General features: G+C 44.7%; 2 protein-coding genes across 2 annotated transcripts in view; one reads left to right on the top strand and one right to left on the bottom strand.

The window, feature by feature from the left end:
- Positions 1–17,748, top strand: part of T265_06543 (hypothetical protein) — a gene marked incomplete at both ends in the record, with an annotated part of 21,286 nt that extends 3,538 nt beyond the window's left edge. Inside the window, 2 exons of the mRNA XM_009171839.1 lie at positions 15,624–15,764; positions 17,585–17,748. Coding sequence (XP_009170103.1) covers positions 15,624–15,764; positions 17,585–17,748 — 305 coding nt within the window. The remainder of the gene's footprint in view (positions 1–15,623; positions 15,765–17,584) is intronic.
- Positions 1–18,174, bottom strand: part of T265_06542 (hypothetical protein) — a gene marked incomplete at both ends in the record, with an annotated part of 69,222 nt that overhangs the window by 1,945 nt on the left and 49,103 nt on the right. The window contains 2 exons of the mRNA XM_009171838.1: positions 7,050–7,376; positions 17,646–17,744. Coding sequence (XP_009170102.1) covers positions 7,143–7,376; positions 17,646–17,744 — 333 coding nt within the window. The remainder of the gene's footprint in view (positions 1–7,049; positions 7,377–17,645; positions 17,745–18,174) is intronic.

The raw sequence follows: 18,174 nt of genomic DNA on the forward strand, positions 1-18,174 counted from the left end.
CACTACGCGGATCCACTAGGCGTTCTTGCAAACCGTCACTCAGCGAACCGTGCACCAAGATACGTTTTTTTCCTTTGGTGAATACCTGATTGCGTACACTGAAGGCAGAGAAATCTTTAGTGGTAACGGGGGGACAAATTCTCACAATGAATTTTAAAAGCCCGATTGTAACTAACGGCTAGCCTGCAGCTCCATGGGAGATATCACGGTGGAAACGCCATTCGTCAGGAATGTGGGGATGACCAACTTGGGACACTAGTTCTATCGATTATTTCTTTGTGTGGAAAGTACTCAGTGCAGTCCACCAGAGATTCTTCGGAATGGACCAAATGTTTGTCTTTGATTGAACATGTTGGCAAAGAACGTCGGGAGGGCTGTTTGATCTGTGAGTTCACACCACAGGGGAGGCGAAATCTGATTGGAGCTCATCAGCATTGCATTGGATTGGCCGTGTTGGGGTTTCAAATCCGGATACCTGACAAGCAATACGAACGTGGCAACACTACTCCCCCAGCACAAGACGGATGCGTCTGAATTTTCACGATCGACTGATACGACTAACAGTACATATGTTCGGGATTCGAACCTTGAGATGGCCGAGTATATGCACTACTGGTTGGCTCTAACTGAAGCACAGATTTTTTAAAAACCGAACTTTCTCAAACATCTTGAACTTTCGTGAAGTCCTTTCACCGTCGAACAACAATGAACAAGCACTGCGAAGAGATTCCACAATTTCCGCACCAAGTTTCACTTTCCATCAGATAGGATACAGCGACTTGTCAACTGACCAGACACTACTTGCGTTTCATCAGTAGTATGCACCGCATATTGTAGCACTGAAATCTGAATCGGATTTGTAGGTCAATAGTGGTCAGAGTACTGGAACTTTCAGTGCAAACGGGACGTCACAGATGGCTTGTGCCGAGCCGATGTCCCGGACCGTTTTTGGTTCCGAGGGAATAGGATTGACGGGGGAACGTGCACATGTAGGTTGTAAGCAATCAGCCAGTCTAAACGTGATGTCACAAGACTGAACCCAACCAGTTATCATCGGATTACTGGCAGTTCTTTGTGAACTTGAGCACAGCACCTCACTTCCAATGTAGAACCACGAAGATGTTCTTGAAAGCGGCCGAAGAGTACCATCAACGGCTTACAGTACTCTAGTCCCGCTTAGAGGAAACTCTCGGAAGTGAAACCATTCCTTTGGAGAGCCCACGGGGACTTTCTTCGACAACCAAGATTTGACACATTCTCCCTTATGGAAATTTGGAGCCCTACACGGCGTGGAGTTTCCTCCACGATGCCATGATAACTCAGTAATCATTGTTCAATCACTGCCGAGGAGTGAACCAACTTCGGTGAGATGGAATATTCAGTCATGGCGAGAGAGTAGTGAACTTTCTCCAAAAAAATCTCAAATAGGGTGAGTAACTTTGTTTGTTGATAAATCAGGCGGTGCTTTCAAAAAAGACGGCCTGAATACATGTGAGGAGAGGTTGTGCCGTATGTCTGAGATTGTCACATAAGGGATACAGAACCAGGAGTATAGCTTCCCAGATAAACACCCTAAAACAGGTGGAAAACCTATTGATTACAAAGGATGACAAGCGTTAGACCATGAACAACACTGATTATCCACAGAGGGTGAAGCAACACCCAGCTGAAGGTCGTTACCGGTAGATCCATAATGCGAATATTACATCTATAACGAATAGGAGTAAAGCCGAAATGGGCAGGTATTTGCGGTCTGTGATAAACCACTTAGGACAGGATAATTGATATCGATCTTATCCTGAAAGTGCAGTCCAACCAAGGCTTTACAGTCTACCGAATATCCATGAATGAGATATCTCCGTGAGAGCGATAGTGAACGGAATAGGTTCCCCACCGTATTGGGTATTTCAAAGCCTCTCTCTAGGAATTCATATGACTTTGTCAACAAAATAGCCAGGATCTCCTTTGAACCAGATGACATCCATGTAAGTTTCGATCTCCATCCCTTTTACACAAATGTGCCCAAAGGGGACTCTTTGTAAGCAGCTAATTGACTGTTGCTATCGGACACCAACCTTTCAGAACGAACGCAGCCCACTGTAGACTAAAAAGATTAAAGGTAAAAAAGCAAGCTTGAATCTTGAAAAAAAAGCTTTAGGAGGATTCCCATACCCACACAAGATTTTCCGACGTTATGTGGATGACACCCTCGTCCGGTTTCACAACTATCTGGATCAACTGAATCCACACATCAAGTTTAGTACAGAGGTAAAGTCAGATAGAGCTCTTTATGGAATGACAGCCTCTCAGAGGTTGTAGGCTGAACAACGACCCCTGAATGTTAGAAAATTAGGGGACAGAAATCGATCTAGCGCCGTCGACCGCTATCTGGATAGACCTTGCGTGAAATTTAGTGAGTAAGCTGGCTTCAATGTAAAGCGAACCACAAGGCTTGAGAACTTGATCGGAAGTTGGATGAATTTCTGTTGCTCTGATTACGAATCACTCTGCAGTGACCATTATTCACCAGACGAACGGAGAGGGAAGCTGAACGACTCCCATGGACGAGAGACAAAACGTTTATGAAGTAGGCGCCCCTTAAAAAGCATATACAGTGGTCAAGAATTAGGTTCAGGTGATTTTCGACTGCGATTGTCCTGGGACAAATCCTCGATTTGGTACCTCAGATCATGACTCATTTGAGATCGGCCAGGCACGTGACTGATCACAGTTCACCTGATCGATACCAGCCAGCGGACCAATCAGGTTAAATCGTTGAGAGAGATTTATAGGGCACCACCAAACCGTTGTAGGATAGTGTGCCAGACAGCATTGAGAATAGCCAGGACGATCAATATTCGGCTACTGGACCACCCTGTGTCAGGAAAAAAGGCACCGAAAGTCCTTGAAATAAACTGTTTAATGAGTACTTTTCGATCTTTTGAGAATTCTTCGGCAACAGTAATATTTACCCAATAGTTTCTAGCTGCCGAAACTATGTGTTCGCAAAACTTTGTGCCTCGAATCAGTTCCTCGCAAATGTTTTTACGGTTCAAATATCCACCGGGAAGTATTCGCGTCACACGTCCGTTTTGGGAACGGCTGTTAAGTTCCAGATATGTGGATACGATAGGGCCACAAGAAATTCGGGATCTACACCCAATGACTTTCGAAAAATAGGTCCTTCAAAGAAATTTCATCGACATTGTAAGTAGTATTATAACAGAGAAAAAATGTTTCGAAGGAGATGTTGGCCGCGCTTGACATTTGGCTTGCAAACTTTTTGCGAATCTTTTCCCCGCCACTAATGCAAAAAGTGCATGTGCGAAAAGTTAAGCCCCGCCCCACATTTGCCAGCTCCAATTTAATGTGTGCGCACAACCTTGACCTACTTTAGATGAAACCAATTCCTTCTCCGCATCTAGGCTCATTTTGTGCAAAAATTTTTTCCGTTCGGACGTAAAACCTTAAATGAACTTTCTGACGCTTTCAACTCCTGTTCATGACAAGGAGACGGCAATGCGTCTTAGCAAAGCCACGGAGTGATCCATCAGCAACGTTTATGCAACAATGGCCACCAAATGACACTTTCAACCGTTTCTGACAGGTGGAGGTGTAATGCCCGACAGTGTCGGCAAGGAATCGGTCTTCGAAAGGGAACTTGACTGGGTGGTCTGGGATGGAGTTTAGCACAGTAATTCTATTCATTTATTGCTGATACAAAAACTTGGCAGCTACTTGCGTGAGTTCGTTTGGAGACAAAAGTACCGAAAAACGGACCTTTTCATGCAAACCATTCATGACATGTCCCAATTTCACCCTCTCCAATAAAAAATAAAAGTACAACTTCCACGTTCCCTAATCCGTTTTGAGTGCCAGAGGTTAATTTTCTGGCGGGGCTTATCTGGACAAGATCCCTTTTCGCTACCCGTCAAAGGACATCAGCTCAAAACCCCAGCTATCGATCCAAACTGTCTTCCATTTTGATCTTCACAAAAGCGCGAAAACTCAACGTCTAGTGAGAAACAGTCAGCTAGGCTCAAATGAATAAATCACGTGAGTTGGCAGGGTAGAAAGTCTAGAAGGCTATCCGGTGCGCGTCGAACCCTCCGATGAGATTTCAGACAGTTTGAAGCGGACGAAAGCTCGACGCCAAAAGTACCCTTTGACGATCAGAAAACTCCCCACTTACGCGATTACTTTGCTCAGTTTCCCCACCAAAATCTAACGTCTCCGAAATGTGCGCACCTGCTTTGAGAAGTTACACGACTCAGGTGTCTATTCTGCATTTTTGTGACCACAGTTGAACTGTATCGTACCTGAAGTACCGACATTTTGACAGTTCTGAAGACTAGTCACACGCGGAGGCGGCGTGGCATTTTGTCGTGTTCCTGTGAGTGAGTCAAAACGGTGTTTCCATTCTCCAGAAAATATGCGTTTCGTAGCGTTGCCAACTGCAATTGTTAGGTGCGAAATTGCAATTCTGTCAAGAATGTTAACACAATTTAGAGGGAGCCAAATTGAAATTTCTTGTCATACTCATTGCTTTAAAATGATTTTAGCAACGTAATCATGTGGTCACGTGCGCAGCATCGCGATTCACGGAGAAAGCTGAGCTCCTTCAACCTTGGCCAAGGAAACCCTGCAACGTTTGGAGTTTTATTGTATTTTGAGTTTAAATGAGTCAAAATTTTTCATGCATTTCTACAGCACTGTCGGGGGGAATGACGCATAGATTAGATCTTTGTAATGCACTACTCATGAGGTTGCTGAAAATCCGTCGACAGCCCACGACCGGTTTCGCGCTTCTTGGGGCTCATCAGGTAGGCGCATTCCCCGGGTTTCCGTCAACATTATGTTCAACTTGGAACCATATTGCACGAAATTAGCGAAAATACACTCATTTGCAAACTAATTTGCAGATAGCCTAATGTTACAGAGCTAAAGAGTCCACATGAAATCATGCTTCCATTGGGCTGTGAAAACTAGTTTCCTGGTGACCTCGATAGTTCATGCGTTTTTGTTCGAATCTGTCAGGAGCACATCGTAGACTGCGCGCCACTTCCTCAGAAGCTTCAGGGCTTTTGATATTCCCAACAAAATTGCTGAGCCCAAGGGATGTACCTGCCCCTCCCTCCACTCAAGTCTTGAAAATCACTCCCTGTTTGACCCGGGGTACCAAAACCGACGAGTACCTAGAATGCCAAGGACCAACAAACTCGTCTCAGTTATGCACGACATTCTGTCGGCATATTTAAAGTGGTTTTACCAATACCTAGGAATTCAACACATCTGAAGCAGAATTCATCGCAAATGCCCACAAGCATTTACAGAAAACGCATGTCCTACATACGTGTTTTTACCTCTGAAACATTCATTCATATTCACGCAGCTGAGCACCCCCCTGTTGTAGACACATACGCTACTCATACGGTTATTGAAAACTCTTCGACGGCCCACGACTGGTTTCGCCCCTCCACTTTTGGCTCATCAGGTAGGCGCAGTCCCCAAGTTTCCGCCAACCTTATGTTCTACTTGAAATCAAATTAGCAAAATATACGCATCTACATGGAACTGCAGTGTAATCTAATCCTGCCAGCGGTCTTCAGTTTAAGTCCAGTGATAAACCAAAACGGAACCGGTTGTGACTTGTCGAAGAATTTTCAGCAACCTTATGAGTAGTATATTACATCTGTAAATGTATCGCGATGTCTCGAATATCGTACCAAATGAAACATGAGCTGACCCTTGTGCAGCATATTCAGTTGCTTAGAAATTCAGGCGGGTTACAGTTGAGTCTCTCGCAAAGTGGAACTTGTTTGCAATTGGGTTTCAACCGGAACATAAGGTCGACGGAAACTCGGGGACCGTGCCTACCTGATGAGCCGCGAGGAGAGCAAAACCGGTTGCGGGCTATCGAACAGCTTTCAGCAACCTTATGAGTAGTGCATTACGTCGCGACATGTATGCGTACGGCGACTGTTTCGTAGCAAGGATAAGCACAGTTTTACGGTGCTTCTCAGTTTTTCAGCATAGACTGGCTTCACCGACGGGATGAAAACTCTATCGAAAGTGACCAAATCTCTTCACAGTACAATTTTACGTTCACTTGATCGTACAAAACACCACGTAGACGATCCCCATGATTTCCAAACACAATCGAACATATTCGTACTCTTTTCTGGGCGAGGTAATGCAAGTGGTTAGAGTGCAAATTTACCGACCGGAAGGTCCGGGGTTCGAAACCGACCTCTGCATCACCATTTCTTGCGTCTAGGCTCGGGCAACCTGATGAAAGGAAGAAGGCCTTCACTGCGGAGTTATTCATTAGCAAATGCCAACTGACTATTGGACAGGGAAGCAAAACTCCCCTATGCATCTTGTTTACAAAAACTGAACATCCATCTTCTCTTGAACGAGTCTTTCTGAACCTTCCTGGATATTCACTGACTGTTGCTCAAGTCCAAGCAAATGCCACAAAGTGACGCCACAAATTCCACAATAGATCCCTCTTTTCAAGAGACGCAAAGCAAATTTACGAGAAGAAACGATACTACTCGCATGCCTCCCCATCAGTAGTATAACCGTTACACTGGTAGTATCCCAGCCCTCGTGCTTCCTTTGGAAGGCGGTATTGCAGCTAAAACACCGAAACGGCTTTGAACAAAGTGAGTTTTGTTCAGGCCACTTTTGAAGTCATGCCATACCAGCTATCGATCAGTCCATAGTTCATCAAGAAATCTAATTAGTTCATTTTTATTCCAAAGTCGCAGGACAGCTGTGTGAGGTTCGAAGCGTTCTTTACTTTGTAGAGTGAAAGACACTAAGACGGATCATACAGAAACCGTGACAATGTATTTTCGAACAGGTAAACGGTCAGCTGAGATAACTGTATCCTTTTCGAAGCAAACTCCTAGTGACAAAGGCCCTCATTGCGGACCGAGGTTACCCCTAAAGAATCACAAACACACTGGTACGTGGACGTATTAGTTCCATTTTGAAGGTCAAACGTCCGAGAAAAAGTACAGATACGGTATGATGACACTCACCATTGGAAGATGTGTTCTCGTGACAGCTGTCGTTTCCAGCGAGTCAGGGAGAAACGGCTATAGTTTCTAGGGTAATATGTACAACCGGCCGGTTCATTGAGCATAGGCGGGATTATCGAACATCGATGGGGTGAACTTTGGATAGTCAAACTGGTGTTCATCCTCCGGTTGTGACTGTTGCTGTTGTTGCTGTTGCATTTGCTGTTGTTGGTAATCCTGCGGTTGAGCCACGGATGGATTGTTCAAATAGCCTCCGTGAACTTTGTAGAGTGCAAACAGGAAAAAGGCGTCTACACCGTAGATGGCAAAGCTGATTCCGTGTAAGACCTGAGCGGAGGCAGAGCAGGAAAGAATTTTGGGTTGGGTGGGGGAGGAGGGTAGAGAAAATCGAGCAAGTTGAAAATAACCATGCGAGAGTTTGAAATTATCCGAAGTTTGTCATACGAGGAAACAGTTGGTAATGGGTCACGTGACACGCGACTTGCTGTATCGTGGTACCGCGTTCATGTGCCCAGCAAACTGGCCCCTTCTGAGTTGTTCTCTTGCGTGAGGGTATGCTATCTAGAAGAATCTGTTGTAGAACGATCAAAAACTTAGTATCCTGATTCAAAGGTCCCCCTATTACATGTTGTCACACACAGGGGCAATTTCGAACCCGACCTCGGCCTCTCGACTTCTCCTTGTCTAGGCTTGGTCGACCGGGCACTACCCCAGCCATCGTGCTTCCTTCGGGTAGTGACATGCCAGCTAGGCACAGAAAGGGTGTTACAGCTGAACACTTTTTTTACGTTGTCTCACACAACCCCAAGGAAGGCCCCGACAACTTTGGCAAAACGCACCTGTGTTAGTAGGGCACATGCTCGATTGGATAGTCATCATACCGTCTTAGTTGGTGACGGAACGTTTTCAAGCTAACGGTCAAGTTTGGTAACTCGATCAGCATACCCGACCTAACCGCATTTCGACACATTGCCGAGCAGGAATCATTCAGTCATATGCCGTCATTTATGGGTTCAAGTAAACGTGTGATTTCTATGATGACAGCTGTACATAGCCTGCTCTTCAAGCAGGTAATTTGCCTTCAAAGTAGCAACTTACCTGACACTGTCATGTATGGATCGAAAAGATGATGGTTGAAACTTCGCTTTCTTGTTTCGTTCAATTTTGGAGCAATTTTGGAAACTAGCTCGCCATCCAGCTTACTGCTGACCAGAGGTAACATCCTTTCTGGACAGAAAGGATGCCTTTTCAACAGGTTCATCGCAACTACTTAGCGGCCAGTGTCGACAACAAAGATGACAGCGACTACAAGGCAGCATATCGGTGTGGTCTGTAACAAGCGGTGTTGTAGCACTGCTGAGTGAAATGAGATCGATGAAAGCATTACTAACTTACTCAAACTACCGAGGTCTTACTCCATGGCTACAAGAGTGGGAATCTTATTCTGCGTGAGCAGCCGTCAAGCTTTTGTACTATTCAACATCAGGTTGGTTGGAAAATGGGCAAAGCCGTCATCAAACCATGAGGGACGGAATTCGTGGACAACTGAGGAGTGCCACAGTCTCCAGAGAGACACAGTGCATTTCTCGTACCCACCTCGACGGCAGTTTCTTGAAACAAACCACTCACAAGGATGGCGCTGACGCTTGTCTGCAGGTTTAAAGGTCTCAAATCAGCTGTTCTTTCAGACGGTCGGTCCATGCACCGAGTCAGGGTTTGCTCGGATTGTGGCATCCGAACGCTCCTATGACAGTACCGAAAGACAGTTGGCCCGACTATGAGGAATTGACGGCAAAGCGTCTAACTTATCGGAAGCTCGGATAGATTTACTCTTTACCGATCAGATTGCAGTCAAATTTTCGTCGATAGTCAGTCAGTTCACAGTTGAGTGAGTAATTTCCTCACTTCTTACATTTTGGTGGCAACTACACGTGGAGGGAATCACTTTGGCCCGCAGTTCAACGACGTCAGTGAAGAAATTTGGTTAGGACCCAGAAATAATGTTTATCGATTCGTGAACTACACTGATCTGCACAGAAATTCGGTTTGAATTGCAGACTCGACGGAGTCTCAGCTGAAAATCTTGTGTATACAATTGTCTAGCGGCATATGCTTGACAAAGACCGTTTCATGTGTCAACTAGTACGACATTCGAGATATCCCCAAATGTCTTGTTCTTGACGGAGGACTGAGGTTCATCTGTGACACCCTTTCGATGCCTTGTTCTCGTGCATCAGAAGGAAGCACGAGGACTGAGATACCGCCAGGTTGCCCAGAGGTAAAGATCGGATTCGAACCACGAACCTTCTGGTGAGCAAATTCGCGCTCTAACCAGTGAGCCAGCTATGATGAAAGAATTTTAAACAGAACACGACCGGTTTCACCCTTCCTGATGCTCCCCATGTTGGCGAAGTTCTGTTTCAACCCAAAATGAAAAGGAGACTCAGCCGCATCCCGCAGAATGTCTTGTTTATCGCCGAATTCTTCAGCCGAATGTGCCGCATAGAAGCTGTCTCATACAGCTGGGATTCACTTGGTTTCCGCCAATCGGACTACCGGTCAGTAGTCACACCTACTTCAACTGTTTTTCAGCAAAGTATACTGGACGCAACCTTGTAGTTCGGAACATAAACGCCTAATGTCACGTGTCTCCTCTGTTCAAGTTCAGAGGACTGATGGTCTCGTCAGCCTCAGCTTTTTTGTTGATACATCTTACAGTTTCACTTCAGGATGCAAAAAGAGCCTGGTGGGCTCTTTCAGACCGAGCTGTAGTAGGGCTTTTCGACCGGTAAACATAGAGAACCAGGCAGAATAAGTAGTAAAATCGACTGGATGAAAGCATCACTGTGGAAAATTAAAGCCAACTTTTTCTGGTAAACTTCTGAGTGAAAGCCCTCGACGGCAAGCTCTCATTTCACGTGGTTCAGTGAAGCTCAGACCTCCAGGTTCGCTACATTCTGTGTCGAAGAATGTCCTGGGAACTGACCAAAGTTTGATCTAATTGAATGCCTCGAAACGGCCATTTCTAACCAGACCGATAACTGTGCGGTCAGGTTCACCAACACCACCACGGTTTGGCCCCAACGCAACCAAACAACCTCACCAGGTGGCTTAGCCGTAACCCTGTCACGCGTGCACAAATTTAACTTGCAAATAGGTGTGTCCTCTGGTCACGCGTGCCAGAAAAAATCGTTGGTTGTCTGTGAACAAAGCACTTTGTTTGAGTTGGCTGGTCTCGAACACATTCTGAAGTAACAAACGTAGACTATCATAAACGAGAGATTCAATTGAGTCTCCCGTGAAAACCAAATTGATTTGCAAATGAGTGTATTTCTCGAAAACAGTCCAGTTGGGCTCAATTAGAACATAAGGTTGACGGAAACTCGGGGACTGCGCCTACCTGATGAGTCCCAAGAAAGCCGAAACCGGTCGTGGGCTGTCGAAGAGTTTTCAGCAACCTTGTGAGTAGTCCCCTTTATGAAAACACGCTGACTGTTTTGCCAAAAAAACGAATGGAGTGGTTGACGATTACCTCAAACCCTAGATAAAAACAAACAGATAATGAATGAATGGAGTCACTTCGCAGTCAAATATTCATTTTTCCTCGTCCAAAGGTCACTTGGAAGCCAGCAAAGTGGCCGGAATTTCTGTCAAAAGTGCGCCCAGGATACGGAATTTTGGTCGTTTACCCAGTGGAACAGTTACCGGTTTACTAAAGTGGCTCACCGCTCCTTCGAGTTTTTCAAACTAAACAAAGGTGAGGAATTGGAACACGGACTACATGAAACATCGTGCAGTCTCTCAGTCTCTCATACGTCGGACAGTGAGGAGACTTCCACCTGTCGTTTTCCCATTACCTAATCGCATCCGTGAACGCGCGAATGCCCGTTTACCTCAGCAATAGTCCAAAAATCAAGAAACGGACAAGCAAATGAAGATGAGTGGTCCTCTTCATCATACTTGGAAAATGCGTCTCACCAGTTTTCATCTCTTTTCAATCCAACACGAATCTACTCGCTGTTTTATCCACCTGTCACCGCTATGAAGAACAGATGACTGAATGGATCCATTTTAACGCAACACTTTGTCCTTGATTGGAGTTGATCGAGTACCAGTGACCCCACATGTTCATTTGCGTAAATCACTCGTGTCAGGCTGTTTGTTTTTCGCAGTTCACGTCACAATCGCAACCTGTTTCTCTGGACGGAAAGTTGATTTCACCTCAAAGTGGGGTTGGGAATTTGCGTGGATCTATTTCACAATAGAATTTTTCGTTGCATTTATACTACTCAAAAAGGTTACTGAAACGGTTTAAATCACCATATCCTAGATTCCTATGAAAAGCGGTTCTTCTTAGGCCAGTCCAGCCAAAGTTTCTCCTTCGTCAAACTTGTATTCTAGCTGAATCTAAATTGTACGAAGTATGTGAGATACACTCATAAAAGAGGGGTTCAGTTAGATCCACCAAGTGTCTCATAATAAACGCAATATTTGATTGGATAAATTAACGTGGCTTACTAAAAAAAGTAACGAAATTTTTCAACATTAGTAGCCACATAAAAAGGTTTTGTGTGCATGTGTTAACATTCTTTTGTACGCCATGGATATCAGTACGCGCATTGAAATTTTGAAACCTTATTATTCCCTTGGTGAAAGCGTCACCGCTGCAATTCGTGGTTACAAAACCAAACATGGTCTCATCAAAGATCCTTTAATCGTGCCGACTACTACACGCTTGATTGCAAAATTTGAGTTTGCTGTATCTGTATTGGATTTTTTTGGCAAAGGGAGAAAGTCTCTGAGCGATGAAAGAGCGCCCATCGTACAGAATACCGTCGAGCAACTTCAGTCCAGAGGCACCTTGGCATCTTCGTCAGTAACTCAGGTGTCTCAGTTGACCGGCAATCCCCGCGCCACGGTGCATCGCATTATGAGACGCAACCTTTATCTCTGCCCGTCTCATTTCACTTTATTACAAAACAACACGGAAAAAGACAAGGAGCAAACTGTCACGTGTCCCACATCTCATACCGCCTGCAACTAGTTATAGAAGAAAACGGCGATTTTTTCAAAATCTATTGTAATGTTAGTTCATTCTTAGTTTACTTACATAATGTATATATCTTCACGTAAAAAATAATGAATGTTTTGAATAATGTTAAAGCTTCAAATGGGTATTATTTTTTGCGTCTATTATGAGAGACTCTGTATTAGAACCGCCCGTTTAAACCAAATGTGCAACTTGTCGTATTTCCCGAAAAACGTGAAGTGAAACAAACGGGATTCGCATTATTCTGAACAGTTCAGCTGATACGGGAGATCAGGTACTCTGTTGCTCTCTTGACAACACTTCAAGGAAGCACCCTACCTCCCAACAAAGAACACTGTTCGGAAAACTCGCTGATCCAGTATTTATTTCTGGAGCTTTTTTGCGCAACATGATTTCATTTCTGTTTGGAGAATGACCAAGATTTTAGGGTTGGCCACATAGGAGAAGTGTCACCAACCTACTTGAATCATATGCCCCCTTTGATGATGTACTCATCTGTATGCCGACTTGGTTTTGCCCGGAGGTTCATCTGAAACCAAGCTAAATCTCTCGTTTACGATGTTTCTAAGCAACTGAATGTGCAGCACGGTGTGTGGAACGATATTCGGGATGTCACAATACATTGTAAAAATGTAATGTACTACTCATAAGGTGGCTGAAAATTTCTGGACAACCCATGACCGGTTTTGCGTTTTTCTGGGGTTGACCAGAAGAAGTGGTTGCTGAAAATTCCTGGACAACTCATGACCGGTTTTGCGTTTTTCTGGGGTTCACCAGAAGAAGAGCACCATAGAAACGGGAGGTTTAGCCTAGATCCCGACAAGTCTCATCCGTAAAACCAAAATCACATGTAGATGAATGAATCAGTCGATGTGCCCCAAAAGGGGTGAGGACAGTCTTGGGTTATCAAGGTGTTTTCAGCAACCCTGTGATTGGTTTCCTATATGAAAATACACCGCAACCTGTCGAATATCGTACCAGCTGAAACATGAGGCGGCCTGTGTGCAGTACATTCAGTTGAAGAACATCATTAAAACGAGAGATTCATCTGAGTCCCCCGTGAAAACTGATTCGCAAATGAGTGTATTTGTCGAAATCAGTCCAACTTGGGTTCAAGTTGACGGAAACTCGGGGAGTACGCCTACCTTATGAGTTCCAAGAAGGGCGAAACCGGTCGCGGGCTGTCGAAAAGCTTTCAGCAACCTCATGAGTAGTTTCCTTGATCAAAACGTTTCAATCCTGGATCAACGTATGACGTCACCCGTTTTTCGATCGATTCCCATTGGTGCACGCACATGTTACTATCATCGAAATGTTTGAAACCGAATCAATTGCGCTTGCTAAATAACTCAAGATTTTGTAATTGCTGTGGACCACAGTCTCCTTAATGCCTTCTTAGTACCGAGGAACCTCGGTCTGGATAGCCGCTTAATCGCCTGGTGCGCTTGACCAAACCAGATAAAATCAATCAATGTGCGAACCAGCTGATCTATTGATCACTGTCACGTACAAGCGGGTCAAAACAAGAGTGATACTGAGAATACAACTCATCTGTCAAGGGCGAGTGAAGAACAACCAATGAAATCTGTCTCAATAAAAAACGGTCATTCCATTGGCTGTTATGTAGTCCCGTTACGTTCGGAGCTGGTTCTCCCAATAGTAATGAGGGGTTTGTGTGACCGTGAAGAAATGATCAATAAGTATACCAATTTCTGAGTGCTTGTGCCAATATGCCAATATGTGGGGGACTCCCGTGTTTATAACCAATCGCTAAGTGTACTTTGAAAAAGCCTGTTCGACAAGATAGCACAAAGATATGGAAGATCAATTCACTGGTTGAAAAGTCGTTCCATTTTTTACAGACTGTAGACACAGACTAATCTATGCCCGTGTTCAGACACATTCATGTGAAATAGCCATATTCTTCCGGAAGATGTTAGATTGCCTGTTTCGAGAACCCCAGCCCACGTTTTGAACATGAATCACCTGCTTAGTGTCCTGAATAGGTTTATTTTATCATCACGGTAATGGTAGGAGACCTAACTAAAATAATTTCATTGGATAACTACTCACAAGTTTGCTGAAGACCCGTCGACAGCCCACGAACGGTTTCGCCCTTCTTGGGGGCGGTTCATCAGGTAGGCGCAGTCCCGGAGTTTCCGTCAACCTTATGATCTACTTGAACCCAAATTGCACTGTTTTCGAGAAATACACTCATTTGCAAATCAATTTGGCTTTCACGGGTGACTCAATTGGATCTCTCGTTTATGATGTCCTCTAGCTGAATGTGCTTTACACAGGCCGCCTCATGATTCAGTTGGCACGATATTCGAGAGATCGCAGTATGTTTTCATAAAGGTTGCTGAAAACCCGTCGACAGCCCACGACCGGTTTCGCCCTTCTTGGGGCCGGCTCATCAGGCAGGCGCGCAGTCCCCGAGTTTCCGTCAACCTTATGATCTACTTGCCAGCTGAATCATGAGGCGGTCTGTGTACAGCACATTCAGCTGGAGGACATCATAAACGAGAGATTCAATTGAGTCTCCCGTGCCCCCCCAAAACGATTGCACATTGGTTTGCCTTGTCGTACTGCAGACACTTTTGTACTCAAGGTGACAACATCAAACAGATGGTTTGCGGTTCTAAGGAGACCTTCAAATGTCAAGCTGCTACTAACGAGATTGATGGAAGCTTAGGTGGCACATGTAGGTGAGCTGGACGATCTTGTTACAGACGTTTTATCATCAACTTCAAGAAGGTACTGAACTCAAGCGCTGTGTGTGCCGCCGCCACTAACTGAACTATACCGAGTCTCTCGTGAAAACCAAATTGATTTGCAAGTGAGTGTATTTCTCGGAAACAGTAGTCCAATTTGGGTTCAAGTAGATCATAAGGTTGACGGAAACTCCGTGATGTCCTCCAGCTGAATGTGCTGTACACAGACCGCCTCATGATTCAGCTGGCAAGTAGATCATAAGGTTGACGGAAACTCGGGGATTGCGCGCCTATGTGATGAACCGGCCCCAAGAAGGGCGAAACCGGTCGTGGGCTGTCGAAGAGTTTTCAGCAACTTGTGAGTAGTTTCCTTCATGAAAATATACCGGGAGGTGTTCTTGAGATACTCACAGTCTCTCATAGAGGCCTGACGAACACAGTTTCCCCTCCCTACGGTTCGGGTGTTAGAACATGTGTAGTGACTGTACTTTGAAAATTCAGTGACCTCCGTCAACGGTCACTGCATTAAAGTGAGGATTTGAGCTAAATGCATTGGTTGCAAACCTCGGTTGTTCCCTGTCTAGGAATGGACGCCCCTGAAGTAGCCCAGACCACATACAAACATAAATTGCACGCCTACAAATAAGCTCAGGCGATATCGGCTATCACCTTCTGCTGGACCGCCTTGCTTACTCCACACAGCAGGACACGATAGCGAAGAAGACCACTGCTGACACCTCCCTTCTTTCTAGTTCACATACATTTTCTGTTCTCTCTCCCCCCATTTCAATAATATCTCTCGCCTTGTAGGTCCATCCATCAGGACTGACCAGTCCGCTCCACCTGCACTGTTCGCAACGTCTGCTGTTGCTATCAATGATGATGATGATGATGATGATGATGATGATGATGATGATGATGATTTCATCATCGAGTGGCGTGATTTCACCAGTGAGTTGTCTTGGACTGTTGTACACAAACACACATTCACCGCCATGCTTCGCCGATAATGAGAATGATATTGACGCAATGGTGATGTGCATCACGGTCGATAAACCTGTGCACAGATCAGCGAACAGACCAACAACCAAAGATCAGAACACAAAAAACACTCGGGAACAAAATCTTGAACATCCATTCCGATCTTTGAACCCAGATTCAGCCATGAAAAAACCTTGATGTTATCATCCGACCTGGGACAAACGAGATCGGTCTGGAGCACGGTCAGTGTTGATCCTGTTTTTTGCCAATCTCCTGACGTGGCACAACACTACTACACCAATTTTAGCAACCTCAGTTTATCCACCTACAAGCATACTAGTCACATGGTATAGCGACAGATACATTTCTAAAGTATCCATCTGACTGACAACTGATCACAGGAATGCACCAATAAGAGGGACAGTGAATTACACTCGTATTCAATTGATTGTAGAAATCTTTGTGAAAGGTCGCCCACGCAATCGAAACGTCGGTTTACAACAATCTGTTCCATTACACTATGTTCTGACTTTATACTTTGAAAAAATCCAATGTTATACACTATATGGCGCTGAATACTTTGAGCACTCTTGGGGACGATTTCGGTCCGTAAATCTTAGTCCATCACTCGGCTTTGTTTGACGGCGTTCCTGCCCCAGTCCTGTATGGTGTCTTTAATGTTCAGGTGAATCCTCAAAAACGGAACGTGAAGAGTTTGAAAACGTCCCTTATTGAGGATCGCTTGTGGATGGATTTCCCCCAGAAATTTGAAGCACCTGAAGCTAACTTCGAAAATGTTTCATGTAATAGCTGACGCTTTTATGATCGATACCAAAACCGTCACTTCGTTGTACGCTGTAGCACCCTTTTGGTGCCTAAGTGCCATGCCACCAGAAGGAATCACGAGGGCTGGGATACTGCCGGGTTGCCCAAGTAGGGGAAGTCAAGAGGCAGAGGTTGGGTTCGAACCACGGACGTTCCGGTCGGTAAATTCGCGCTCTAACCACTTGGGCCACCTCTCTCCCTTGACTCAGTGGTCTTCCAATAGAATTCCTCGTGGTGGGACTGTCCACTTGAATTTAGTTCACACTTGAACAAAGACCGTGTGACGATTCTTATCGTACAGAAGGATAAACGAATGCATACTGTGAGTCTGTTTACCCAACAGAACGCATTAGGTGAAGGGAACTAAAGGATTACAGGAAAGTTACTCAAGCGTTCGGTGTAAGGTTATGTACTCTGAAAATATTCCTTCTTGAAAAAGAGTATAGTATAGTATAGTATAGTACAGTATAGTATAGTATAGTATAGTATAGTATAGTATAGTATAGTATAGTATAGTATAGTATAGTTTAGTTTAGTATAGTATAGAGGGACTCAAATGAACTTGGCTGAACTTTTTGTTCATGACAGAGCACAGGTTTGGCAGAAACTCGGGGACTGCGACTACCTGATGGGCTTAGCCGGTCGTAGACTGTCGCAGAGATATCAGCAACCTCATGAGTAGTGTGTTACGTCTAGTTGCATATTTCAATTTAGCAAGTAGCCCGTAGTTTTTTTTGCCTGTTTAGAATCAAGCATTTGTCGCTGCCTCTCGTCTCCATGCGGTCTATTAGTCCTTGATTTTGCATGGCTTCTTGGAATGATCGCGAATCCAAGTAAGCACTCAACCTACTTAATATTTCGATCGTGGCCAAACTGGTTTTGGAGTGTGTCTTACGCTGACTTGTCACACAGTCGTCAACCGGAAGGGTCTTCCCCCGTCACCCGTCTTTATCCCCACCTCCAAGATTGGTTAACTCTTGCCAAGGAGAGAAAATACACACTAGTACCGGAAAAAAATCAACTTACGGCCGTGGCGATGATGGTCCCTAGTCCGCCGGTTGTTGCAGCTGCTACAATGATACACACGAATTGGAACACTCCGGTGATTGTTATACACATGAACTCCTGAAAAAGGTAAATAGAATAGAAAAAATCAGTAAACAGAGTGTCGGAACTCAAAGGCTTGATCAGAAGTTATCTCTCTGTTTTGGATATTAAGAAGGACCGAATATGCTTGTCAGTTTCAAGTCGTTTTCATTCAGAACTGACCACAAAATTTAATGACAGAAGGTTCAGAGCGTACGAAACTTCCATACGTGGGTATCTACTGAGTATTGTTCACCATTATGTGATCAGCTGATCTAGGCTGGATCGATGGTGTCAGTAGGTCTCTTTGTCCGGTTCAGATACGCTTGATTTTCGCGAACCTGATTAAAATTCACCCCACGTTCAGTTTGACCCATGATCAATACTAATCATTAGTTCCTGACGGAAATGAGCTCAGAGTGGTTGATAAAGATGAATAAAACTCATCCAAAAAGATAGTGTTGATTAG

This window comes from Opisthorchis viverrini (assembly GCF_000715545.1).
Source record: "Opisthorchis viverrini unplaced genomic scaffold opera_v5_136, whole genome shotgun sequence".
Taxonomy (NCBI): domain Eukaryota; kingdom Metazoa; phylum Platyhelminthes; class Trematoda; order Opisthorchiida; family Opisthorchiidae; genus Opisthorchis; species Opisthorchis viverrini.